Raw genomic sequence first — 26,508 nt, forward strand, 5'->3', positions numbered from 1 at the left:
TGAATAAACATATAGTTGTACTAACCAGGAGGATAGACTTTCGCAGAAATAGATTTAATAAAGCTACAAAGTTTCTCAGGCTGAGAAGTAACGTTTCCCCCCAGTAATAGTTTTTTTTCTAGATTTTTTTCTTTAATTGATATATTTTAAATCTGACATAATTTTCTTTTCAAAATTAAAAAGTGAATAGCATTTTAAAATTTATTTGGTCCTGTCCTTGTCGAGGTTTGTCCTGTCATTGTCAGCGTTGGTCAGGTCACATTACAGCAAGCTTTTAATATTTTTTTCTATGTTATTTCTATCTTTATGTATAAAATGGTTAAATCTGATTATATCTCAAATTTCAGAAAAAATATTTTTTAGAAGAAAAAAGTAATTAGCAATTCCATCTGGTCCTGTCGTTGTCGAGGTTGGTCCTGTCAGTCTGCGATGGTCATGTCACGTTTAAACTTTCTATATTTTTTATAACATTTATTTTTCAAAATATGACATATTATTTTATATTTCAAATCTGAGATAATTCTTTTGAAAAATAAAAAAGTTATTAGCATTTTTATTTTGTCCTGTCATTGTCGATGTTGGTCATGTCATTATCAGAGTTGGTCATGTCACGTTTTCTAAAGTTTCTTACAATTTAAAAAAAAAAATTCTTAAATCTATGTATAAAATGATAAAATCTTATTATATTTCAAATTTCAGAAAAATATTTTGAGAAATAAAAGAGAAATTAGCAATTTCATCTGGTCCGGTCATTGTCGAGATTGGTCCTGGCAGTCAGCGATGGTCATGTCACGTTTTCGAAAGTTTTTGAAAATAAATTTATATTTTTTATAACATTTTAGTTTCAAAATATGACATACCATTTTATATTTCAAATCTGAGATAATTCCTTTGAAAAATAAAAATGTTATTAGCATTTTTATTTGGTCCTGTCATTCTCGATGTTGGTCCTGTCATTATCAGAGTTGGTCATGTCACGTTTTCTAAAGTTTCTTACAATTTTTTTTAATTTTTTTCTTAAATCTATTTATCAAATGATGAAATCTTATTATATTTCAAATTTGAGTTCAATCATTTGAGAAATGAAAAAGTTATTAGCATTTTTCATTTGGTCCTGTCATTCGGTCCTGTCATTCGGTCCAGTCATTAGTGTAACCCGTAAATCTAACCAAAATAATTAAGGTGACATAGTCTGCTGCTCTATGATGACAACATCACCTTCCCAGAGTAAAGATTGATAAGGAGAATTACGTGAAATATTCGTGTTATGAGAAACACTCTTTCCAGGGGCGGATCCAGCCATTTTAAAAAGGGGGGTTCCTAACCCAGGACAAAGGGGGGGGGGGGGGTTCCAATTATATGTCCCTTTTCAAATGCATTGATCGTCCAAAAAAAAGGGGGGTTCCAACCCCCAGAACCCCCCCTCTGGATCCGTGCCTGCTTTCCAAGACCATGAAGACCGCAAATCACGGTATGTAACAAATTTCTGTGATTAGAAAACTGAATTTTTTTTATTTATGCAATGACTTTGTGTCAGGAAATTTAAACCGAGAATGATATCCAAAGCGCAAGATTTGTGAAAACCATTGATTCAGAAAACATACATGTAACTGTGTTAAAGATATTGAAACACAAGCACGAACTTGTTAGACATATCCAGAAATAAACGCTACTTTGCTTATTTGAATATTATACTAAAGAAATCAGACACGGGTCACAGAAACTATATTAAAATGATAGGGAATTTTGAAAAAATGTCTGTTTTTATTCTAATTTAAGTGATAGACAGTTTGACGGGGCAGAAAATTAATATACAAAACACTATACACCATTTAAACGAAACATAATGACTGTTGTTGCAAAAATCAAGGTTCCTGAGCTATTTCAAAAATCGAAGCGAGAGGCTTTTCATTTTACAGTGTAAAATAAAGGCTGAAATGGCTGAAACGTCAAACTTGCAAACTTCGTGTTGAAAATTGGATTATAAGGTCATTAGAAAAAAGGTTGCCAGGGTGAAATTTGAAACTTGAATGTCCAAAGAATAAGCAAGTCCAAATCTTGTATAAGTAGTCTTTGAACTCTAAGTTCCCACGTAAAGTTAAAATGCCCCTATTTCAAGAAAAATAAACTCACGAAAACATGAAAAATTCACTAAATTCGTGTTCATTGTTTTGATTTTGACCGCCTGACAACTTTACGGAAATATCAAAGTGATTGTAAATAAGGACTCTGTGACAGGCAACTTATAATATCCGTGTTTTAAAGATTCTATTGATATCAAGCCAGAGTCTATCATGTCTATCCTGGTTCCCCGTACTACGTTCCAGTTATTAGCTATTAGCCATACTCTCTCTTATATTGGTAATGGTATATGTGTATGCGTAACATACTGAATATTGCGATCAGGAACCAGTCTAAAGCCAGTCCAGTTCAAACTATTATCACATGGTACAAATCTCATTTATATATTATGAATATTAATTAGCAAAAGCACTATTAATTTCTGGCTATGATTTATGACAAAAAGTCATCTAACATACGCATTTTATTTTTATGTAGACAAACAGCAAATGTCCCAAATTAAGGCAATACACACAAAAGAGTCATAAACAACATTTTTTTGTTTTTAAATTAATGTTTTACATGGTAATTATATTTTCATCTTGCAAAAATTATATAAGATTCTTCATACTTGTGTATACATGATATAAGCTCATCATTACACATGCATATATGAAGAACTCGTCACAAAAGGGTTTCATATGAAATAAAATTTTTAAATTAAAATCCTCCCATCCGCCCCATTTTTTTCAAAAATTAGTTTGGATAAAAATCTACTGATTAATTTTAGATGGCCTAACAATTCTTCATTAATAATTCTTTTTTGTCGAGCCTTCAAGAGAGACATATCCAACATGCATTCTTCTGTCCGCGGTGGAGATGTCCACAAATATGCACTCTGTGGGTAAAGATTTTTAAATGTTGATATTAACTTTCTTAAACTATCATGTATTTCTCCCATACTTTGACAGAAGCTTGTTTATGATCAAAATTTTGTAAAAAAAACCCAAAAAAAACCCACACTTTTTTGTCCGTATGTTAATCATAAAAAGACTTAGTTTTCCTGCCAATTAACATAGCATTCACTTTGTGGCTACAGTCGATTGCATTGAGTGTGTAGACAAAGGTAATATATTTGGTGAAATAGACACATTGGAGTGGTTACCTGTTCAGAGTATGCGAAAAGAAAAAATACGGTTTTGATAATTATTTGGGACTGGAAGAGTTTTAAAAGTGTGTATAATATATGATTTAAAAATAAAATTAAGAGGCATCATTAAGGTCATCTTCAAAAGTGATAAGAAAACTATTAAAATATCAGAATATACTTCACATGCAATTAGATTTAAATGCTAAAAGTTACATAAGAGTGAGTTAATATCTGACTACTAATATAAATTTCACGAGTTTTTTTGTCTGCACAAAAATCAAGGAGAAAGCAAGAGAGAGAATGACAACTTTATGTAAGTAAGTAAGTAAGTTATATGAACATGCATATGCAATCTCAGTAATTACTGTTTCTGATTTTTCATGGGCGTGTCTGCTACATAAACTGCGCGAAGAAGATGGAAAATAAACTCATCATAGATACCAGGACTAAATTTTGTATATACGCCAGACGCGCGTTTCGTCTACTAACAAAAGACTCATCAGTGACGCTCGAATCCAAAAAAGTTAAAAGGGCAAAATAAAGTAAGAACTTGAAGAGCATTAAGGACCAAAATTCCTAAAAAATTCCTGGAAGTTAACGGTTTCGCTGATCGGTTGACGGAATGTTACGGAAATAGCGGAAACTGTCGAAGTGATAATCACAATAACGACTCCCTGTTGTTTCCAGGAGACGGCAAAATGGCCGGCATAACAATGTTAAACATCCATAAGGATAGGAATTTGGGCGGTACATGATGATCAATGGAGCGGTCAGTTAAGGAATAATGTTAAATGGAATGGATGGACAGTTATCGAATGTAATTTCTTGGTCAAATGATTTAAATCATAGCGGTAAAAAAAATATAATGTTTTTAAGGCAGACAGGACCCCCTGAGCCAGACTATAGATGACGCTTGTACATATCACTTTACTAGACCAGACCAATTTGTATTGTACTTTGCCCAATGTCAGGCGACAGAGAATGACTAATTTTGAATGCTTTGTTTGGGAGCTTTGATTCGTACATGTAGCAGCATCCTGTTACAATTATTTCTTGTATGAAGTTTTTTTTTTAATGGAAAAAAGTTAACCAGGCAATCTACACGACAAGTTACTTGTCACAAGCTTAAAAGGTATATACATGTTCAGAAATGGTTCAACCAATATTTATCTAAAACTAAAATTGAGCTATTTTATATTTTCAGTTTAAAGATCGATCTACTGTTCGTTTTTATTTGATTTAAGTCCAGTCAGTTTATTACTAAGTAAAGGTAAGTGAACATTATAGTCAAACTGTATTGGAACGTTATTTATTTCATCAAATGAAATTCAGAAATATATTTCAATTGTAAAAGTTGAAATTATTAAAGGCTTCAAGAGCTAGCTGGTTCATTCTAAGTAACATTTCAGCAGTGCTTTTTTTAAAATTCTTTTTAAGGTGGTACCTAACGCTTTAACTAAATTTAATTTGGTTCGTTTAATTTTCTAGGTATTTTGACAAATATTTTACTTTGACCCTTTGACAAAAATATAAAAATTTCAAAAAATGTGAACCAACCGTTTAATCAGAAAAATTACACTAGTTATAAAATATAGCAGTTTGACAAACACTTATTTTGATCATTGAGAAGCTTGATACTCCCTTATAAACACAACGTCATTAAAACACTCTGCTGATTTTACAGTTATCTCCCTGTAGTGTCAGGTACCACCTTAAACAGGATTAACATTTTGCACTTACCAACTTTTGTTAAATAAATTGGAAACAAAAAATAACATGACATGATTACAAAAAATGAAGTGCATGCAGCATTGGGTAGTCAAAACAGCATTTGGTAGTCAAAACTAAACAAAACATTGCAATCATTACAATGTGAGTTGCTTAAAGAGTAAGAGTTTTTAAGAAGTCACTTGTGGTGTAGGAATGACAGATTGGATGTTAATGTCAATGAGACAGCAACCATTCAATGAAAGAGGTCAACATTGTATTCAACCATTGAAAACTATCTTTAAATTAGAACTATCACTGAGTGTGTACTTATTAATGAGCAACACAAGTGCCACATGTGGAGCACCTGAGATAACCCCTAACTTTTGATGTGTTAATGAGCAACACAAGTGCCACATGTGGAGCACCTGAGATAACCCAAACTTTTGATGGGTTAATGAGCAACACAAGTGCCACATGTGGAGCACCTGAGATAACCCCAACTTTTGATGGGTTAATGAGCAACACAAGTGCCACATGTGGAGCACCTGAGATAACCCTAACTTTTGATGGGTTAATGAGCAACACAAGTGCCACATGTGGAGCACCTGAGATAACCCCAACTTTTGATGGGTTAATGAGCAACACAAGTGCCACATTGGGAGCACCTGAGATAACCCCAACTTTTGATGGGTTAATGAGCAACACAAGTGCCACATGTGGAGCACCTGAGATAACCCCAACTTTTGATGGGTTAAAGAGCAACACAAGTGCCACATGTGGAGCACCTGAGATAACCCCAACTTTTGATGGGTTAATGAGCAACACAAGTGCCACATGTGGAGCACCTGAGATAATCCTAACTTTTGATGGGTTAATGAGCAACACAAGTGCCACATGTGGAGCACCTGAGATAACCCTAACTTTTGATGGGTTAATGAGCAACACAAGTGCCACATCTGGAGCACCTGAGATAACCCCAACTTTTGATGGGTTAATGAGCAACACAAGTGCCACATGTGGAGCACCTGAGATAACCCCAACTTTTGATGGGTTAATGAGCAACACAAGTGCCACATGTGGAGCACCTGAGATAACCCCAACTTTTGATGGGTTAATGAGCAACACAAGTGCCACATGTGGAGCACCTGAGATAACCCAAACTTTTGATGGGTTAATGAGCAACACAAGTGCCACATGTGGAGCACCTGAGATAACCCCAACTTTTGATGGGTTAATGAGCAACACCAGTGCCACATGTGGAGCACCTGAGATAACCCCAACTTTTGATGGGTTAATGAGCAACACAAGTGCCACATGTGGAGCACCTGAGATAACCCCAACTTTTGATGGGTTAATGAGCAACACAAGTGCCACATGTGGAGCACCTGAGATAACCCAAACTTTTGATGGGTTAATGAGCAACACAAGTGCCACATGTGGAGCACCTGAAATAACCCAAACTTTTGATGGGTTAATGAGCAACACAAGTGCCACATGTGGAGCACCTGAGATAACCCAAACTTTTGATGGGTTAATGAGCAACACAAGTGCCACATGTGGAGCACCTGAAATAACCCAAACTTTCTATGGGTTAATGAGCAACACAAGTGCCACATGTGGAGCACCTGAGATAACCCAAACTTTTGATGGGTTAATGAGCAACACAAGTGCCACATGTGGAGCACCTGAAATAACCCTAACTGTTGATGGGTTAATGAGCAACACAAGTGCCACATGTGGAGCACCTGAGATAACCCTAACTTTTGATGGGTTAATGAGCAACACAAGTGCCACATGTGGAGCACCTGAGATAACCCCAACTTTTGATGGGTTAATGAGCAACACAAGTGCCAGATGTGGAGCACCTGAGATAACCCCAACTTTTGATGGGTTAATGAGCAACACAAGTGCCACATGTGGAGCACCTGAGATAACCTCAACTTTTGATGGGTTAATGAGCAACACAAGTGCCACATGTGGAGCACCTGAGATAACCCCAACTTTTGATGGGTTAATGAGCAACACAAGTGCCACATGTGGAGCACCTGAAATAACCCTAACTGTTGATGGGTTAATGAGCAACACAAGTGCCACATGTGGAGCACCTGAGATAACCATAACTTTTGATGGGTTAATGAGCAACACAAGTGCCACATGTGGAGCACCTGAGATAACCACAACTTTTGATGGGTTAATGAGCAACACAAGTGCCACATGTGGAGCACCTGAGATAACCCCAACTTTTGATGGGTTAATGAGCAACACAAGTGCCACATGTGGAGCACCTGAGATAACCATAACTTTTGATGGGTTAATGAGCAACACAAGTGCCACATGTGGAGCACCTGAGATAACCCCAACTTTTGATGGGTTAATGAGCAACACAAGTGCCACATGTGGAGCACCTGAGATAACCCCAACTTTTGATGGGTTAATGAGCAACACAAGTGCCACATGTGGAGCACCTGAGATAACCCCAACTTTTGATGGGTTAATGAGCAACACAAGTGCCGCATGTGGAAAACCTGAGATAACCCCAACTTTTGATGGGTTAATGAGCAACACAAGTGCCACATGTGGAGCACCTGAGATAACCCCAACTTTTGATGGGTTAATGAGCAACACAAGTGCCACATGTGGAGCACCTGAGATAACCCAAACTTTTGATGTGTTTCCTGCTCAGTCTTTCATTGTTAATTTTGTGTTTTGTGTTTTGTTGTATTTCTTTTTCTTTTTTAGCCATATTTTTAGTTTAAACATCTATTATTTGTATTTATTAGATCCTTGTCCAGTCAAGATGTTATTATAGTTAATGTGATCCTTGTCCAGCCAAGTTGTTATTATAGGTAAGTGTATATTATATGTGAACTATATAGGATCATTTACTATTGAAATTTGATTCAAATGTAAAATGTTCAAACTCTATAGGGGAAGATAATGTGAAATGTTCAAACTCTATAGTCTATAAGCATGGTTAGGGGAGATAATGTAAAATGTTCAAACTCTATAGGGGGAGATAATGTAAAATATTCAAACTCTATAAGCATGGTAAGGGGAGATAATGTAAAATGTTTAAACTCTATAGGGGGAGATAATGTAAAATATTCAAACTCTGTAAGGGGAGATAATGTTAAATGTTCAAACTCTATAAGGGGAGATAAGGTAAAATGTTTAAACTCTAAAAGGGGAGATAATGTAAAATATTCAAACTCTGTAAGGGGAGATAATGTTAAATGTTCAAACTCTATAAGGGACGACATCAAAAGTTCAATGTAGAATAAAAAACTTAATTCACATAATTTTTTCGCTAACCCCCCTACCCCCTTCTTAACTTAATTTGGGAAAAATTGATTTACCTATATGGATATATGTAAAATCGATTTTAGATTAACAAAACTTGCAGCAATGTTGACCCCCCACCCCCAAACTATTTGATTTAAGTTTTTTATCCTACATCGATCTTTTGATGTCATCCCTAAGGGGAGATAAGGTAAAATGTTTAAGGTGTAACACCACTAATTAAGGCCAGGCCATAAAGCACATACCAGAAAGTAGTACATATTTAACACAAAATAGTTCCTACGCATGAGTGTAACTTTCAAAATATGTAGAATATTTAGGTATTGTTGGTATGAAATGAAAGCTGATGGACTGGTGATCATTGTAGAACACTTTTGGACTTTTAATTTTGAATATTAAAAAAACTGCATCAAATTTTAAAAAGAGGGTTCATTTTGTCTGTTTGTCAGATCTGAAGTGCCTGTTTTGGTACATCCGAAATTCCGGGAACCAGTTCTTTCTTATATGCAATTAAAGGTATGTTGATTTTTTCAGTAGAAAACACCATAAAGTGTTGCTTTGAAATGCAATGATTGCCACTTTATTTGAACTTAAAACAAAAGGGGTGTGCCTTCTTGAAACGGAGGAATTTAACATAGAAAGCAATGGGACCATGAATTAGTGGTGTACTTCCTTAAACTCTATAAGTGGAGATAATGTAAAATATTCAAACTCTATCAGGGGAGATAATGTAAAATATTCAAACTCTATCAGGGAGATAATGTAAAATGTCCAAACTTTAAAAGAAGAGTTAAAGTAAAATGTTCAAACTCTATAAGGGGAGATAATGTAAAATATTCAAACTCTATAAGGGGAGATAATCAACATATAGTTTTTACATTCAAAATACCACCAATGTCTTTATAGTAAACAAGACACAAAGAATGTGATAACATCATTACAATGTTATTTGTCTTCAAATATAAGCATTGAACTTGTGCTATAGAAAAATTAAGTGAGATATATGTCAATGACAGCAACCCAACAAAGCAAGAATGGAGATGTGTACAGGTCAATATATAGTCAACGATTCAAAAATAACCTCATATGATAAGGTCTTCATTTTCATGAAGCGGGCCATTAAATCTAGGATTTATTCATGTTAAGGAAATAATTGCACATTATACCTTTTTATCGCACCACGGGTAAATTATGACGTGATTGGTTTAACGCTGTCACATGGTGACCCCTATGGATCTGTATGGGGTTAGTAAATTTCATATGGGTTCATGACGTCTGTCTATTTTTAATGGTGACGTCATCTATTGATGTTGTTGTATTTCATTGTTTATTTTTATACAAAACACAGCAGGAAAAGTCCCATGTGCGATAAATTCGTTATATCATATATATGGTTCACTACTTACCCCCTTTGGCCTCAGCCCCTTTGGATTTTACTAACCCTCTACGGATCCGTAGGGGGTCAATAGCGAACCATATAACTTATAACTGTAAGTTTATTTTATTGAAACAGGGAGATAACACACACACATTGATATGTTTATAAGAAACATTCATAACAAGTACGAATGAAGTATTTGTTAGTCATACTTCAATTTTACATATATATCGGGCTTAAACAAGTATATATGATTTATAGTTATTTTTCACAGATGCTTTAGATGACGACACAACGTTACTTATAAATTAGGCTGACCTCAGAAGTACATTCATCAGTATTTATTTATTAGTATGTATTGTATAATATATGTTTTTTTAAGAGAACAAAACAAATCAATCCATAAAGACAGCCTCGATGATCTTCACAGTGTTGTAGTATTGTGTTCACCTTTAGTGTGGGAGGTGGTGGGTTTAAACCCTGGACAGTTCAACCAAAGATCTTCACGGTGTTGTAGGATTGTGTTAACTTTTAGTGTGGGAGGTGGTGGGTTTGAACCCTGGACAGTTAAACCAAAGATCTTCACGGTGTTGTAGGATTGTGTTAACTTTTAGTGTGGGAGGTGGTGGGTTTGAACCCTGGACAGTTAAACCAAAGATCTTCACGGTGTTGTGGTATTGTGTTAACCTTTAGTGTGGGAGGTGGTGGGTTTAAATCCTGGACAGTTCAACCAAAGATATTCACGGTGTTGTAGTATTGTGTTAACTTTTAGTGTGGGAGGTGGTGGGTTTGAACCGTGGACAGTTCAACCAAAGATCTTCACGGTGTTGTGGTATTGTTAACTTTTAGTGTGGGAGGTGGTGGGTTTGAACTCTGGACAGTTAAACCAAAGATCTTCATGGTGTTGTGGTATTGTGTTAACTTTTAGTGTGGGAGGTGGTGGGTTTGAACCCTGGACAGTTAAACCAAAGATCTTCACGGTGTTGTGGTATTGTGTTAACTTTTAGTGTGGGAGGTCGTGTGTTTGAACCCTGGACAGTTAAACCAAAGATCTTCATGGTGTTGTGGTATTGTGTTAACTTTTAGTGTGGGAGGTGGTGGGTTTGAACCCTGGACAGTTAAACCAAAGATCTTCACGGTGTTGTGGTATTGTGTTAACTTTAAGTGTGGGAGGTGGTGGGTTTGAACCCTGGACAGTTAAACCAAAGATCTTCACGGTGTTGTGGTATTGTGTTAACTTTTAGTGTGGGAGGTGGTGGGTTTGAACCCTGGACAGTTAAACCAAAGATCTTCACGGTGTTGTGGTATTGTGTTAACTTTTAGTGTGGGAGGTGGTGGGTTTAAACCCTGGACAGTTAAACCAAAGATCTTCATGGTGTTGTGGTATTGTGTTAACTTTTAGTGTGGGAGGTGGTGGGTTTGAACCCTGGACAGTTAAACCAAAGATCTTCACGGTGTTGTGGTATTGTGTTAACTTTTAGTGTGGGAGGTGGTGGGTTTGAACCCTGGACAGTTAAACCAAAGATCTTCATGGTGTTGTGGTATTGTGTTAACTTTTAGTGTGGGAGGTGGTGGGTTTGAACCGTGGACAGTTCAACCAAAGATCTTCACGGTGTTGTGGTATTGTGTTAACCTTTAGTGTGGGAGGTGGTGGGTTTGAACCGTGGACAGTTCAACCAAAGATCTTCATGGTGTTGTGGTATTGTGTTAACTTTTAGTGTGGGAGGTGGTGGGTTTGAACCGTGGACAGTTCAACCAAAGATCTTCACGGTGTTGTGGTATTGTGTTAACTTTTAGTGTGGGAGGTCGTGTGTTTGAACCCTGGACAGTTAAACCAAAGATCTTCATGGTGTTGTGGTATTGTGTTAACTTTTAGTGTGGGAGGTGGTGGGTTTGAACCCTGGACAGTTAAACCAAAGATCTTCACGGTGTTGTGGTATTGTGTTAACTTTAAGTGTGGGAGGTGGTGGGTTTGAACCCTGGACAGTTAAACCAAAGATCTTCACGGTGTTGTGGTATTGTGTTAACTTTTAGTGTGGGAGGTGGTGGGTTTGAACCCTGGACAGTTAAACCAAAGATCTTCACGGTGTTGTGGTATTGTGTTAACTTTTAGTGTGGGAGGTGGTGGGTTTAAACCCTGGACAGTTAAACCAAAGATCTTCATGGTGTTGTGGTATTGTGTTAACTTTTAGTGTGGGAGGTGGTGGGTTTGAACCCTGGACAGTTAAACCAAAGATCTTCACGGTGTTGTGGTATTGTGTTAACTTTTAGTGTGGGAGGTGGTGGGTTTGAACCCTGGACAGTTAAACCAAAGATCTTCATGGTGTTGTGGTATTGTGTTAACTTTTAGTGTGGGAGGTGGTGGGTTTGAACCGTGGACAGTTCAACCAAAGATCTTCACGGTGTTGTGGTATTGTGTTAACCTTTAGTGTGGGAGGTGGTGGGTTTGAACCCTGGACAGTTAAACCAAAGATCTTCACGGTGTTGTGGTATTGTGTTAACTTTTAGTGTGGGAGGTGGTGGGTTTGAACCCTGGACAGTTAAACCAAAGATCTTCATGGTGTTGTGGTATTGTGTTAACTTTTAGTGTGGGAGGTGGTGGGTTTGAACCGTGGACAGTTCAACCAAAGATCTTCACGGTGTTGTGGTATTGTGTTAACCTTTAGTGTGGGAGGTGGTGGGTTTGAACCGTGGACAGTTCAACCAAAGACTTGAAAATTAATATTTGCTGTTTCTCCAAAATGAGGGAAATCAATACAGAGTCAGAGTAAATAGTTTTCACATCTGCCATACAGCCACTTCCTTTTTTTCACATCTGCCATACAGTCACTTCCTTTTTTTTCACATCTGCCATACAGCCACTTCCTTTTTTTTCACATCTGCCATACAGTCACTTCCTGTTTTCACATCTGCCATACAGTCACTTCCTGTTTTCACATCTGCCATACAGCCACTTCCTGTTTTCACATCTGTAATACATCCACTTCCTGGTTTCGCATCTGTCATACATCCACTTCCTGTTCTCATATTTGTCATACAGCCACTTCATGTTTTCACATCTGCCATACAGTCACTTCCTGTTTTTACATCTGTAATACATCCACTTCCTGGTTTCGCATCTGTCATACATCCACTTCCTGTTCTCATATCTGTAATACAGCCACTTCCTGTTTTCACATCTGTCGTACAGCCACATCCTATTGGTTGATAGTTTGAAATTATACAACACTCATTGTACAATGAACATTTCTTTTTCTTGGCTTCTATGGAAGGTAATGATTTTATATTTGATGAACTGCTTGAAAATGTTGATTTGTAGAATGTTAGCAATTTTTATGGCCCATTTATTGGCATTATGTTTTTTGATCTGTGGGTCCTTCTGTTCGTCTGATCTTCCGTCCGTTTGTTCGTCTGTCCTGCTTCAAGTTAAAGTTTTTGATGAACTTGAAGTCCAATCAACTTGAAACTTAGTACACATGTTCCTTATGATATGATCTTTCTAATTTTAATGCCAAATTAGAGATTACTCCGTTCACGGTCCACTGAACATAGAAAATTATAATGCGGAATGGGCATCCGTGTACTTAGGACACATTCTTGTTGTTTATGCTGTGCAACTTCTTTCTGTTACCCAATAGTTTGAAATTATTCAAATTCATTGTATAAAGAAAATATTCATGAAAGTTCATGTGATGAATAACAATGATACACGTATCCCTAGACTGAAGAATAATGATATAAACAATTGCAGTTTGTCTAACAGCCTTCAACAATGAGCAAAACCCATACCATATAATAATTAGGAGATGTGGTACATGTATGATTAACAATGATACAATTAATCCTAGACCATAGGACAAACATATAAACAATTACAGGTCGTCCAACAGCCTTCAACAATGAGCAAAACCCATACCATATAATAATTAGGAGATGTGGTATGATTAACAATGATACAATTAATCCTAGACCATAGGACAAAGATATAAACAATTACAGGTCGTCCAACAGCCTTCAACAATGAGCAAAACCCATACCATATAATCATCTATAAAAAGCCTTGGTACGATAAAATGTGAAACATTTCAAAAGAAAAACCAACAGCCTACTACAACAATGAAGGAAACACCAATATGGTACACAGCTTCATTATAGGTCCTGGCTGTGGACAGGCACATACAGGCACATACAGAATAAAAAAAATGATTGAATTTAATGTGACTGTTCTAGTTGATTATAGACAGTGTTTTGAGAAGCTGCAATATGATATTTAATATTGTTCTTTATGTGTGTCTTTATAAATGCTGGTAAATAAAACTTTTGAAATTTTTAGATCTGGAAAAGTGCAATAGATGTTCTGGTGTTCGATGGAAAAAGTCACACCCTGCTTGTAGAATACATTTTTACCTTATTTAGGTATGTGATTAGATTTTTAAGGTTTTGAGTTCAGTTCATTAACTTTAAATAGTGCAGAAAAGTTGAGATAAATGACTGTTTCAATGCTATAAAAGAGGGACGAAAGATACCAAAGGGACAGTCAAACTCATAAATCTGAAACAAACTGACAACGCCATGGCTAAAAATGAAAAAGACAAACAGAAAAACAATAGTACACATGACACAACATAGAAAACTAAAGAATAAACAACACGAACCCCACCAAAAACTAGGGGTGATCTCAGGTGCTCCGGAAGGGTAAGCAGATCGTGCTCCACATGTGGCACCCGTCGTGTTGCTTATGTGATTACAAATCCGGTAAATAGTCTAATTCGGTAGGTCACATTCATGAAAGGGAAGGGGATTGTAGTTACGACGTAAGGAACATATCCGATATCATTTGTGAAATGGTTATTCCGTAACGGTCAACCAACTCGTGATGGCGTCCGTAAAATTTACGAAGAGATGATTTCAACTTCACCATTTGGAACTCTTGGTTTAATAGCTTCCTTGTGAGCAGTAACCCTCTATCAAGAAAATCATGATAGGAAATGCAAGCACGGGAATATCGTATAATATATTATTTGAATGAAATAAGAAGATAAAAATATTAGGTCAGTATTTTACCACTCATAGTGATCATGTTTCAATTGGCAATAACACAAATACCTCAATTAAAACTCAACAGTATATATTGACTATAATTCTTCTTTTCTATTTTTAGGCTATAATGGAAAGTTGGAATGAGGTAAGATTTACCTAATAGTCTCCTTGTCATTTGTAGTTTTGTTCCCCATTAGGCCAAATAAAAATATATGTGTGGTTCCAGTAACCCTACCGTCCCTACTTTTTCGGCTTAAAAAAAGCCTACCCTAAAGATTTTATAGTCATTTTTAATTAAGCACTGTTAAAGTCAGAATGTTGCTCCCATAGACTCAATGTAAAGAAAAAACATAAAATAAAAAAAATCCCTGCCTACCTACCCTAACTTATTTTCAGATGTAACTGGAACCACACATACTTTTTTATTTGGCCTTAGTGTACAATTAGATACAAGTATGTGATAACTTGAGATAAAAACTAGTAGAATTCTAAGTGAACTACCAAACTACTTATTCCAAAAACAAAAAAAAATTACAAAACTGGGACAAAGCAAGGTGAACTCAAAAACATTTCTACTCATTACACTGGTGACACAAACAGCCTTTGAATCAGTATTCAGTAACTGAACAAAACAAACAAAAATGCAGTTTAAGAAATTTAGCGAATATTTTTCAAGTATGAATGTACATGATGTAGGAGGGGATGGACAGCTTTTGAGGATGGACAGCTTTTGAGGGTGGTGGGAAAGGGGGGAGCAGGAATGATTCCAGGTGTTTTCAAATGGATCCCTTTAACATCAAATTGGGAATTTTTATCCAAATTGGGAATTTTTTATGCATACAACCTAAAAAGAAATAATATCATTTTCTGACCTATAAAAACAGAACATGTATATTAAGTTTCACCTGTACACTGATTGGAGAATTTATTGGATTCAGACCAGGGAAGTTGTATTACATGAATACCTTTGCACATGATGCACTATCATCTTAACTTTGGTAAACAAGGCATATATACCACCTAACATAAACCTATGTCAAGCAGTTTAACTATTTATTCGAATTTCAAATTATCTCAAATTATCTCATAATATATAAGATATCTTATATAACATATAAGATTTTTATAAGATATTTCATTTAATATATGAGATATCTTACATAATTTAATTTTTTAAATATATCTTATATATTATATGAGATATCTTATATATTATATGAGATATCTTATATATATAATAAGATATCTTATATATTTTATACAGTTAGCAGTTTAGCTATTTATTCGAATTTCAAATTATCTCAAATCATCTCATAATATATAAGATATCTTATATAACATATAAGATTTTTATAAGATATCTTATATAACATATAAGATTTTTATAAGATATCTTTTATAACATATAAGATTTTTATAAGATATCTTATATAACATATAAGATTTTTATAAGATATCTCATTTAATATATGAGATATCTTATATAATTTAATTTTTTAAAGCTATCTTATATATTATATGAGATATCTTATATATATAATAAGATATCTTATATATCTTATACTTAGATATCGTATATAATTATAAGATATCGTATATACTTTTAAAATATCGTATATACCTATAAGATACAAATGTATCTTATATACTTTATAAGATATCTTCTAAAGTTTATAAGATATCTCATTAAGTATATGAAATATATCTTATAAATATTTTTTATACAAGATATCTTATATAGTTTATTGGATATCATCTTAAGAAAATTATATAAGATATATTATATGAATTATCTTATAATTTCTATACGATGTCTCTAATAATATATCTTATATGATATGAGCCAGTCCATGTGAAAAGGTACAAAAAGTCCTTTTGATAAACTTTACAGGACACGTTATCAAAGTTTGTTCTAGTATTTTTTAAAAACAATTTTATCCACAAAAAAAAAATACATTAATGTAAACATTCATAAGATTGTCAATGCTATGCCGATATTGTCAATTAAAACAGAAAAAGGACGTAGAAATATCTGAATTTTTGGTATTTGAGCAAGTGTAAAATCATTTGTTCCCCGAACTAATGCTATGCCGACCAGAAACTTAAAAATTTACGACACTACAGAGACAAAAGTCAATAATTTAAAGAAAGTAAGACAACATTAAAACATGAGAAAAAATACAAAAACTATGACATCATGTGTTTTAGAAATTAAAAGTTAAGTTAAGTTAAGATAAGTTAAGTTAGGTTAAATTAAGTTAAGTTATTAAATATTATATTAATTTATTAAATATTATATAAATCAATGTAGGAGGGGATGGGCAGCTTTTGAGGATGGACAGCTTTTGAGGATGGACAGCTTTTGAGGGTGGTGGGAAAGGGGGGGGAGATTTTTAAAGTGGGAGATAGTGTATTATTTATGTAGTACCTTCAGAATCCTTGTTTATTTGTAACTCTAAGTTGGTCTATAGAGTTATTTGAAAAAAATATTGGGACAATTTTTGTACATAAAAAAAAATAAAATACAGAAGTTATCCCCCCTTGCCATTGTTAAGTTCATGTGAGTTGAATAAGACCAATCTATTTTATGGTATAACGAGCTGACTGATGCAACACATTTTTTGTCTTGTTAGGTTACATTCTCATTGCTTTATTATATCCCACATCTACATTTATTCAGTCTACATACATTTATATATGTATCTCTTTAAGTTAATAGAGAGATTTCTACTAGCTGATATGAAAAAGGATGAGAAATTACCTAGGGGCAAAGTGAAGGAAACACAACTACATGTCTTTAAAAGGCAATTAAAGGACTTAGTGAATGAAAAACACAACTACGTGTCTTAAAAAGGACAAAAGTAGGGGCAACTAAAGGACAAAGTGTATTACATGTCTTTAAAAGGACAAAGGTGAAAGTCCAGAAAATACTACAAGAAAGAAAAATCAAGGATATGCCAAATCTAGTCCATGATTCTATAAAAAATTTTTTTTTTAAAGATTAACAATTTTTGTCGAGCCTGTGGCTTTAGTCGCAGAAAGCTAGACGTGTGGGATAGTGATTCGACGGCGGATAACATCTTAAAAGCTTCATATTTTAGAAGGTTGAAGACCTGGATGCTTCATACTTTGTATATAGATGCCTCATGTTATGAAGTTTCCGTCAGTCACATGTCCAATGTCCTTGACCTCATTTCCATGGTTCAGTGACTACTTGAAAAAAATATTTTTTGTAATGTTAAATTCTCTCTTATTATAAGTAATAGGATTACTATATTAGGTATGTGTGTACCTTGCAAGGTCTTCATGCCTGTTAGACAGTTTTTACTCGACCTCATTTCATGAATCAGTGAACAAGGTTAAGTTTTGGTGGTCAGGTCCATATCGCAGATACTATAAGCAATAGATCTAGTATATTCAGTGTATGGAAGGACTGTAAAGTGTATATGTCCAAATGGCAGGTGTTTTCTGACCTTGAACTCATTTTGATTGTTCAGTGGTTACAGTAAGGTTTTTGTGAAAGAATTCCTCTCTGTCTGTTATTTGAAGGAAGGATACTACTGATTTATGTAGTCGTTGCTAAACAGAAGAATACATAATTATTACCTAATTTAACAGTAAGGACATTCATTTCAATATATTTTTATTACGGTTTACTTACAGAAACTTACTACAGCTGCTGGGAATAGAGATATAGAAGCCTTAAAATTATGTCTACAGAATGGTGCAGACATTGATTATCAAGATTAAATGTAATTTCTATGTTTTAGTTTCAGAAACTTACTACAGCTGCTAGAGATGGAGATACAGAAGCCTTAAAATTATGTCTACAGAATGGTGCAGACATTTATTATCGAGATGTAAGTAAAATAGTCACATTCAAACTACCTTATTTTAATAATTCATAGAAAAATCATTTGAAGAAACAGCCTTTTATGGTACATGAACAAAAAAAGACACAAAACTACATGTTACTTAAAATTAAAGCACAGTGAAACAGTGAAAACTATAAGTAACTTCAAAATGTTGAATATTGTACATGAACACACGACAACAATTTACTTTAGAACTATAATAACAGAAGTATGAAAAAAAAACAAGTTGCTTCAGAACATAACAGATTGTACATAAGCAGTAAAAAAACACACAACTACAAGTTACTTCAGGACAGAACAAATTGTACATAAACAGTAAAAAAACAGTAAAAAAACACACAACTACAAGTTACTTCAGAACAGAACAGATTGTACACCAGCAGTATAAAACACACAAGTTACTTCAGAACAGAACAAATTGTACATAAGAAATATAAAACACACAACAACAAATTACTTCAGACCATAACAAATTGTACACCAGCAGTTTAAAACACACAACTAGAAGTTACTTCAGAACATAACAAATTGTACATAAAACAGTAAAAAAACACACAACTACAAGTTACTCAGAACAGAACAAATTGTACATCAGAAATATAAAACAAACAACAACAAATTACTTCAGAACATAACAGATTGTACACCTGCAGTATAAAACACAACTGCAAGTTACTTCAGAACAGAACAAATTGTACATAAGACATATGAAGCACACAACAACAAATTACTTCAGAACATAACAGATTGTACACCAGCAGTATAAAACACACAACTACAAGTTACTTCAGAACAAAACAGATTGTACATCAGCAGTATAAAACACATAACTGCAAGTTACTTCAGAATATACCAGATTGTACACCTGCAGTATAAAACACAACTGCAAGTTACTTCAGAAAAGAACAAATTGTACATAAGGCATATAAAACACATAACTGCATGTTACTTTAGAACATAACAGATTGTACACCAGCAGTATAAAACACACAAGTTACTTCAGAATATAACAGATTGTGCATTAGCAGTATAAAACACACAACCACAAGTTACTTCAGAACATAACAGATAGTACACCAGCAGTATAAAATATACAACTGCAAGTTACTTCAGAACATAACAGATTGTGCACCAGCAGTATAAATAACACAACTACAAGTTACCTCAGAACATAACAGATTGGACATTAGCAGTATAAAACACACAACCACAAGTTACTTCAGAACATAACAGATAGTACACCAGCAGTATAAAACACACAACCACAAATGACTTCAGAACATAACAGATAGTACACCAGCAGTATAAAAGATACAACTACAAGTTACCTCAGAATATAACAGATTGTACATAAGCAGTATAAAACACACAACTACAAGTTACTTCAGAACATAACAGATTGTACATTAGCAGTATAAAACACACAACAACAAGTAAATCAGAACATAACAGATTGTACATAAGCAATATAAACATACAAATACATGTTACTTCAGAACATAACAGATTGTACACCAGCAGTATAAAACACACAACTACAAATTACTTCTGAGCATAACAGATTGTACATTAGCAGTATAAAACACATAACTACAAGTTACCTCAGAACATAACAGATTGTACAACAGCAGTATAAAATATACAACTGCAAATTACTTCAGAACATTACAGATTGTACATTAGCAGTATAAAACACACAACTACAAATAACTTCAGAACATAACAAATTGTACACAAGCATTATAAAATATACAACTACAAGTTACCCAAGAACAACACAGATTGTACACAAGCAGTATAAAACACACAACTGCAAGTTACCTCAGAACATCACAGATTTTACACCAGCAGTATCATACACATAACTACAAATTACTTCAGAACATAACAGATTGTACACAAGCAGTATAAACATACAAATACAAGTTACCTCAGAACATAACAGATTGTACACAAGCAGTATAACACACACAACTGCAAGTTACCTCAGAACATAACAGATTGTACATAAGCAGTATAAAACACATAACTACAAGTTACTTCAGAACATAACAGATTGTACACAAGCAGTATAAACATACAAATACAAGTTACCTCAGAACATAACAGATTGTACACAAGCAGTATAACACACACAACTGCAAGTTACCTCAGAACATAACAGATTGTACATAAGCAGTATAAAACACATAACTACAAGTTACTTCAGAACATAACAGATTGTACACAAGCAGTATAAACATACAAATACAAGTTACCTCAGAACATAACAGATTGTACACAAGCAGTATAAAATATACAACTACAAGTTACCTCAGAACATAACAGATTGTACACAAGCAGTATAAAATATACAACTACAAATTAACCTAAGAACATAACAGATTGTACAATAGCAGTATAAAACACATAGCTACATGTTATTTCAGAACATAACAGATTGTACACTAGCAGTATAAAACACACAACTACAAGTTACTGCACAGAACATAACAGATTGTACATTAGCAGTATAAAACACACAACTACAAGTTACTTCAGAACATAACAGATTGTACATTAGCAGTATAAAACACACAACCACAAGTTACTTCAGAACATAACAGATTGTACATTAGCAGTATAAAACACACAACTACAAGTTACTTCAGAACATAATAGATTGTACACTAGCAGTATAAAACACACAACCACAAGTTACTTCAGAACATAACAGATTGTACATTAGCAGTATAAAACACACAACTACAAGTTACTTCAGAACATAACAGATTGTACATTAGCAGTATAAAACACACAACTACAAGTTACTTCAGAACATAACAGATTGTACATTAGCAGTATAAAACACACAACTACAAGTTACTTCAGAACATAATAGATTGTACACTAGCAGTATAAAACACACAACCACAAGTTACTTCAGAACATAACAGATTGTACATTAGCAGTATAAAACACACAACCACAAGTTACTTCAGAACATAACAGATTGTACATTAGCAGTATAAAACACACAATTACAAGTTACTTCAGAACATAACAGATTGTACATTAGCAGTATAAAATAAACAACCACAAGTTACTTCAGAACATAACAGATTGTACATTAGCAGTATAAAACATAACTACAAGTTATTTCAAAACATAACAGATTGTACATAAGCAGTATAAACATACATTCACAAGTTACTTCAGAACATAACAATTTGTACATTAGCAGTATAAAACACACAACCACAAGTTACTTCAGAACATAACAGATTGTACATTAGCAGTATAAAACACACAACCACAAGTTACTTCAGAACATAACAGATTGTACATTAGCAGTATAAAACACACAACTACAAGTTACTTCAGAACATAACAGATTGTACATTAGCAGTATAAAACACACAACCACAAATTACTTCAGAGCATAACAGATTGTACACTAGCAGTATAAAACACATAACTACAAGTTACCTCAGAACATAACAGATTGTACATCAGCAGTATAAAATATACAACTGCAAGTTACTTCAGAACAAAACAGATTATACATAAGCAGTATAAAACACATAACTACAAGTTTCTTCAGAACATAACAGATTGTACATCAGCAGTATAAAATATACAACTGCAAGTTACTTCAGAACATAACAGATTGTACATTAGCAGTATAAAACACATAACTACAAGGTACCTCAGAACATAACAGATTGTACATTAGCAGAATAAAACACATAACTACAAGTTACTTCTGAACATAATATAATAATATATCTGTATGGAAACTGATATTTATATCATTATACTGAATTTGATATTAAATCAAAATCTGTTTTTAATTTAACAGTTTAAATGAAAGAAAAAAAGTATGTAAAGGTATTTTTTTCTCTCATTAATTGTTTTTGTTTGTTTTGAATTATAGTTGATAAAGTTCTTACTTTGAATATTTACAAGAACATTTTTTACACCAAGGTTTTACAGCGTGTAAAACAAATATCACACATGTATGTTATTGCTTCACTTTGACCACTTTCCTTAATATATACAAAATTATGTTGTTAATTAGACAGGTTGAATGGACAACAAATATTTGTAAGAATCATATAAAGTGGGGTCTCATTTTGTTTGTCTCCTTGTACTAAATCAGGAAATGTAACTATTTTTCATATTTCTTTGAAAAAGTTACTTTTTAAAAAATTGATCATTATTCTGAATCATGTTAATCAGACAGATTTAATCATTATATTAACAAATACTTGTTAGAATTATATAAAGTGATATGTCATTTTACTCAGAGAATTGTAATGAATCCATTGATATAAATATTTTGTTCATTTCTTAAAAAAAAAAAAAAAAAAAAATTAACACGACAGTTCTGATGGAAGTTTTGACATCTCACAAAAAAAACCAACAGTTGTTTATTTGTTGTTTATGATCAATATAAATACAAGTGTGACTGGTCATTTTATTCAGTTTTGACCACTGATTCATGTGATATATATTTTGTTTATATTTATTACACAACATTGTTCAGTTTATCAGACAAGTTTTGATGTCAGTTGTATTATTCCAGAAGTATGGACGGACAGCATTAATGAAGGCTGCCTTGAATGGATACCTGGAGATCTGTCGTCTCCTCATTGATAGAGGATGTAAGATGGACATCACAGATACAGTATGTTATCTACTTAGTCTGATCACATTACTATTAATCTACACTAAATCATGTTGTTAATTAGACAGTTTAATGAACAAATATTTGTAATAATTTTATCAAGTGGGGTCTCATTTTACTCGTATTATTGTTCTGAATAAGAAAATATTACTCTTTTTCATGTTTCTTAAAAAAAATATTTTATTAAAATGAACAATGATACTGAATCTACACTAATTCATGTTGTTAATTAGACAGTTTTAATGAACAAATATTTGTAAGAATCATATAAAGTGGGATCTCATTTTACTTGTTTTGTTCTACTGAATCCATTGATATAATTATTTTACACATTTCTTGAAAAAAATATTTTTTTTAAGATATCAGGTTTTATGGAAGTTTTGACATTTCACAACAAAACATGTTTATTTATTGTTTATATACAATATAAATACAAGTGTGACTGGTCATTTTATTCAGTTTTGACCACTGATTCATGTGATATATATTTAGTTTATATTTATTACACAACATTGTCCAGTTTATCAGACAAGTTTTGATGTCAGTTGTATTATTCCAGGTTGATGGATGGACAGCATTAATGTTTGCTGCCAGGGAAGGACACCTGGAGGTCTGTCGTCTCCTCATTGATAGAGGATGTAAGATCGACATCATATCAGTATGTTATCTACTTAGTCTGATCACATTACTATTAATCTACACTAAATCATGTTGTTAATTAGACAAGTTTAATGAACAAATATTTGTAAGAATCATATAAAGTGGGGTCTCATTTTACTCATATTATTGTTCTGAATCAGAAAATATAACTTTTTTCAAGTTTCTTTAAAAAAATTTTTTTTTATTAAAATGAATGATTATACTGAATCTACATGAAACCTGTTGTTAATTAGACAGTTTTAACGAACAAATATTTGTAAGAATCATATAAAGTGGGGTCTCATTTTGTTTGTTTTGTTCTACTGAATCCATTGATATAATTATTTTACACATTTCTTGAAAAAAATATTTTTTTTAAGATATCAGGTTTTATGGAAGTTTTGACATTTCACAACAAAACATGTTTATTTATTGTTTATATACAATATAAATACAAGTGTGACTGGTCATTTTATTCAGTTTTGACCACTGATTCATGTGATATATATTTTGTTTATATTTATTACACAACATTGTCCAGTTTATCAGACAAGTTTTGATGTCAGTTGTATTATTCCAGGATAGAGGATGGACAGCATTAATGTTTGCTGCCGGGGGAGGACACCTGGAGATCTGTAGACTCCTCATTGATACAGGATGTAAGATCGACACCACAACAGTATGTTATCTACTTAGTCTGATCACATTACTATTAATCTACACTAAATCATGTTGTTAATTAGACAGGTTTAATGAACAAATATTTGTAATAATTATATAAAGTGGGGTCTCATTTTACTCGTATTATTGTTCTGAATTAGAAAATATAACTCCTTTTCATGTTTCTTAAAATTTTTTTTTTTTTATTAAAATGATCAATTATACTGAATCTACACTTAATTCTGTTGTTAATAAGACAGGTTTAATGAACAAATATTTGTAAGAAACATATAAAGTGGGGTCTCATTTTACTTGTTTTGTTCTCCTGAATCCATTGATATAATTATTTTACACATTTCTTGAAAAAAATATTTTTTTAAGATATCAGGTTTAATGGAAGTTTTGACATTTCACAACAAAACATGTTTATTGTTTGTTTATATACAATATAAATACAAGTGTGACTGGTCATTTTATTCAGTTTTGACCACTGATTCATGTGATATATATTTTGTTTATATTTATTACACAACATTGTCCAGTTTATCAGACAAGTTTTGATGTCAGTTGTATTATTCCAGAGTAGAGGATGGACAGCATTAATGTTTGCTGCCGAGTGGGGACGTCTGGAGGTCTGTAGACTCCTCATTGATACAGGATGTAAGATCGACATCACACATGTATGTTATCTACTTAGTCTGATCACATTACTATTAATCTACACAAACTCATGTTGTTAATCAGACAAGTTTAATGAACAAATATGTGTAATAATTATATCAAGTGGGGTCTCATTTTACTCGTATTATTGTTCTGAATTAGAAAATATTACTCCTTTTCATGTTTCTTAAATTTTTTTTTTTATTAAAATGAATGATTATACTGAATCTACACTAATTCCTGTTGTTAATTAGACAGTTTTAATGAACAAAGATTTGTAACAATCATATAAAGTGGGGTCTCATTTTACTTGTTTTTTTCTACTGAATCCATTGATATAATAATTTTACACATTTCTTGAAAAAAATTTTTTTTTTAAGATATCAGGTTTTATGGAAGTCTTGACATTTCACAACAAAACTTGTTTATTTATTGTTTATATACAATATAAATACAAGTGTGACTGGTCATTTTATTCAGTTGTGACCACTGATTCATGTGATATATATTTAGTTTATATTTATTACACAACATTGTCCAGTTTATCAGACAAGTTTTAATGTCAGTTGTAGGATATGTTGTATATTATTGATATTGATAACAAAGTATTGTACATAATAGTTACATGTTATTTGGTTATATTATAGAGCGATGGATCCACAGCTTTACATTATGCTGCTCAGGGGGGACATCTACAGATCACAAGATGTCTGGTTGAACAAGGAGGTGCAAGTCCCTTGGTTACAACACGTAAGGTAATATTTTATAGTATATGACCAGTGTTCAACTATTAAGTAATAAATCACTAAAATGATGTATAACATATGCTTGGTCAAATTAAATCTTTTTCACGGCTATAGTTAAAAATCATATGATAATTTAAATTGGACTTAAAATATGAAAAAGTTATATAGACTTGAATGTCTAAATTTTACTACAAAACACATAGACTATCATACTAGCTGTAATTAAAGTCAGTGTAAACAAACAAATTGTCAAACAAAACTTACACCAATCCGTTGTCATGACAACTATAACAAAGTTATGTGATAATATCAAAACAGTCTTAGCAATGCATTGACATTCGTTCACCATGTGTTTATATATTCAAACAGATGTGAGGTGGGCAATGACAGATAATCTTTATGATGGGTGAAACAACCTTTATATACACGAATAAACACTACTAGACAATATTTATATGGATTCAATAAGGGGGAAATAAAAATTTCTTAATTATTTCATATTGTTGGCAGTTTGAAAATATTTAATGCAATAATTTGAAAGAGATGATCCTATGGAGACAATTTCTACAAAGCTGTTTAGTGTCAAGAGATAAATGTCCTAATCTATTTATTTCCTTATT

The 26,508-nt window shown here is 33.1% G+C and overlaps 1 protein-coding gene across 1 annotated transcript in view; it reads left to right on the plus strand.

Moving 5' to 3' along the window:
- LOC139499213 (uncharacterized) overlaps positions 1-26,508 on the plus strand; it is a 327,861-nt gene that overhangs the window by 252,416 nt on the left and 48,937 nt on the right. Inside the window, exons 2-11 of the mRNA XM_071287890.1 lie at positions 4,416-4,481; positions 7,702-7,767; positions 9,874-9,950; positions 13,933-14,015; positions 14,761-14,784; positions 18,303-18,391; positions 23,743-23,841; positions 24,408-24,501; positions 25,069-25,162; positions 25,790-25,897. Coding sequence (XP_071143991.1) covers positions 25,085-25,162; positions 25,790-25,897 — 186 coding nt within the window. The 5' untranslated portion in view covers positions 4,416-4,481; positions 7,702-7,767; positions 9,874-9,950; ... (4 more) ...; positions 24,408-24,501; positions 25,069-25,084. The remainder of the gene's footprint in view (positions 1-4,415; positions 4,482-7,701; positions 7,768-9,873; positions 9,951-13,932; positions 14,016-14,760; positions 14,785-18,302; positions 18,392-23,742; positions 23,842-24,407; positions 24,502-25,068; positions 25,163-25,789; positions 25,898-26,508) is intronic.

Source organism: Mytilus edulis, chromosome 12 (genome assembly GCF_963676685.1).
Source record: "Mytilus edulis chromosome 12, xbMytEdul2.2, whole genome shotgun sequence".
NCBI classification, from domain to species: Eukaryota; Metazoa; Mollusca; class Bivalvia; order Mytilida; family Mytilidae; genus Mytilus; species Mytilus edulis.